Raw genomic sequence first — 3,329 nt, 5'->3', positions numbered from 1 at the left:
TACTCTGTTACTTGCTTGGAAGATAGACGACTTTAAGCTGATGCTGATAAACTTGTGGCTTCCAAAGTTTTCCTTACTAATACTAAACCCAAAAGGTTCCTGGCAGTCTCTGCTATGTCTGTTTCAAGTAACCCTAGCTCTATATCAGGAGACATTTTCCTTATAAACAGAAACATGGTAAATCTTAAGTTCCCTGCAATTGAAATGCTTGGCTGTGAATTTGATTTCATAATCAGAGCGGACTCTATAGTCTTTTCATTCAATATTCCTGCAATTCGATAACCAATCGCAGCCTAGAAACAACCTCCAAGGAGACCCAGTGACATTGCTCCCATAGTTGATGCAACAATCACCATGATGACCCAAGCTTTAATCACTCTGATGAACACTGCTCTCCTGCCTAGAGATACCACTGAGTCCAGAAGCAAGACCTGTGAGAGTGCACAGTGCCACTTCGCCCCATGGCTGAAGATGGTTTGCCCAAAATTTATTCTCATCCTCCAGCAGAAAGCAGTAAACCACCAACTGCAGCAACCATTTTCTTTGGGGCTGACAATGCTATTCCCAAATCAGAAACAACTATTACTTCAGAAGGAGACCACGTCACTTCAGTAAATGAATATATGCTAGAAAGCGATTTTTCAACAACTACAGACAACAAACTGACAGCTAAAAAGGAAAAACTCAAATCAGAAGATGATATGGGGACCGACTTTATTAAGTCAACAACTCACCTACAGAAAGAAATTACCTCTCTGACTGGCACTACAAACTCCATAACAAGAGACTCTATTACCGAACATTTCATGCCAGTGAAAATTGGGAATATTTCATCACCAGTTACTACTGTTTCTTTAATAGATTTCTCCACTGACATAGCAAAAGAAGATATCCTCTTAGCTACCATTGACACAGGAGATGCAGAGATCTCAATAACATCTGAAGTCTCTGGCACACTAAAGGACAGCAGTGCTGGTGTTGCTGACGCTCCTGCCTTTCCACGTAAAAAGGATGAAGCTGATATGAACAATTATAATTCCTCCATCAAATCCAATGTCCCTGCTGATAAGGCTGTCCAGGTCACTGATTCCATTATTCCTGAGGCTGAAATCCCTCCTGCTCCTGAAGAAAGCTTCACTACTGTTCCAGACATAACTGCCCTTGAAGAAGAGAAAATAACCGAAATTGACCTAAGTGTTTTAGAAGATGACACCAGTGCTGTGGCTACATTAACTGACTCTGATGAGAAGTTTATCACTGTGTTTGAACTCACTACCTCTGCTGAAAAAGACAAAGATAAACGGGAAGATACTCTGCTAACTGATGAAGAAACTACCGAGGGAGCCAGTATTTGGATAGAGAGAGATACTGCAAATGAAGCAGAGACCCATTCTGTTTTGCTTACTGCTGTTGAATCCAGATATGACTTCGTTGTCCCTGCATCAATAGCTACAAACCTAGTGGAAGAATCATCTACAGAAGAAGATTTGTCTGAAACTGATAATACAGAGACTGTACCTAAGATCACTGAGCCATTTTCTGGAACTACCTCTGTATTAGATACCCCAGACTATAAGGAAGACACCTCCACAACTGAAACGGATATCTTTGAACTACTGAAAGAAGAACCCGATGAGTTCATGATTTGAAAGCAACAAAAGGGATGCCGTGTAGAATTGTGCAATAGTCTAGCCAGCTAGCCTTAACATCTAAGAAGTTTTTCCAACAAGCAAAAACCTTTAGAAATGAAAGAATGTGGGCATTTAAGGCAAGTATTCGACTTAATAAATGCAGATGCTTAGGACTACAGGTCATGTAACAGATTTACGGAAACTTAGAAAAAAAAACCGCAGTGTAAGGGTCCCCCTAGTATCACAAAGTTTCAATATTCTAACAATTACTTAATGTAAAATTTTTCGTCCTAGCCTTCAGGGAGTATGAAGACAGAGCAATGTAGGGGATCATTTCTACAACATTTAATGATGCATATCATTTAGTTAACAGTCAATATTATACTTAAGTGAGAATTAAGGATATGAAGAGAAGCAAATTAACCTCTCAAAAACATTACCATAGCCTAAAAAGTTCTCCCAAAATGCTTGTTCTAAGCAATTTTTTCATTAGTATTTCGCCAGTGATTCTCTTCTATTTAAAAATTTTTTAATCCTCATATAAGAATTAAGACAATTCAGTAATTGTTTAGCACCCACATGTAAGATACATAAGATTTATGATAGGGTTCTTGGCACATGTTAGATACAAACTAAAGCAAAATGATATTTTACAAATATGCATATTTGTCAGAAAAATGTTCTGTAAACATATACATCAATTTAATTTTCTTTCTGTTAAAATGTGTTTTCTGAATTTTTGTCCATGTTTTCCAGGTCTTAAATACTGAATATCACACTCTTCTTATGATTCTTGTTAGCGATTCAAGGACATAAATCTTCATTCTTTTCTGGCACAGACTACTTAAATGGGTCTGTTTTCACTTTGCTCATTTTTCTTCAATAAATCTTTTTGGCAAGCAACTGATTTACTGTGTGTAGGTGTGTTTGATATTCTAGTACAGACTTCTCAAATAAGGAGAAATAAAGAGAAATGAAAATTCATTGTTTGTTTAAAGAATAATATAGCTCTAATCCCCAGAAGTAAAATTATTCTATAGAGATTCATAATTGTATTACACTAAAAAAAGAAATAAGAACAATGCCAAAACACCAAATGAATGAAAGATATTATGTACAGGGGGGTTGTATAGGGATTTGCACCATTAGATAAACTATAGACTAGAATAATCACAATAGTGTGTTAAAACCCGGAAACAAATTACGAAACAAAAATTTGTTATACAGTGAAGTGGATTTCAAAAACACGGGATATAATAGTTAATCTTACTTGAACAATCAGTATTTGGGAAAAAAATATGTTGGAATAATAAACAAATTTTTAAATTATTTTTAAGACCGTACTTTAAAATAAATTCTACATGGATTAAATACTTTAATGTAAAAACTAAAGCCATACAAAACTTTAGGAGGAAATGTACCTGTATATCTATCCAAATGGACCTGAGAAATGTAAGCATATATGAAAAGGTGATAAGAAGATTGATAGGTTTGACACCATGAATAGTTAAAATTCTGAAACAAAGAAAATTAACATAAAATTAAAAAGTAAATAACTAATTTTATTTTACATAGCAGTGAAAAGATTACTATCATTTTTCTCTAAAAGTTTCTACAAAGTATTTTAAATGAACAGTAGAAATTAACATAATTCATGAAACACAAATTGTTAATGAACATGTGAAAAATATTCAATAG

General features: G+C 34.9%; 1 protein-coding gene across 1 annotated transcript; it reads left to right on the top strand.

Moving 5' to 3' along the window:
* Positions 1-402: 402 nt before the first annotated feature.
* CABS1 (calcium binding protein, spermatid associated 1) lies at positions 403-2,534 on the top strand. The gene is given in 2 exon segments (NM_001328279.1): positions 403-1,768; positions 2,388-2,534. A coding segment is annotated over 1 exon segment (1,188 nt). The 5' UTR covers positions 403-461; the 3' UTR covers positions 1,650-1,768; positions 2,388-2,534.
* The last annotated feature ends 795 nt before the right edge of the window (positions 2,535-3,329 follow it).

The sequence above is a fragment of the Pan troglodytes genome, chromosome 3, assembly GCF_028858775.2.
Source record: "Pan troglodytes isolate AG18354 chromosome 3, NHGRI_mPanTro3-v2.0_pri, whole genome shotgun sequence".
Classification (NCBI taxonomy): domain Eukaryota; kingdom Metazoa; phylum Chordata; class Mammalia; order Primates; family Hominidae; genus Pan; species Pan troglodytes.
Note: the sequence above shows the minus strand (reverse complement) of the source record. Positions and strands in the feature narration are given on the sequence as shown.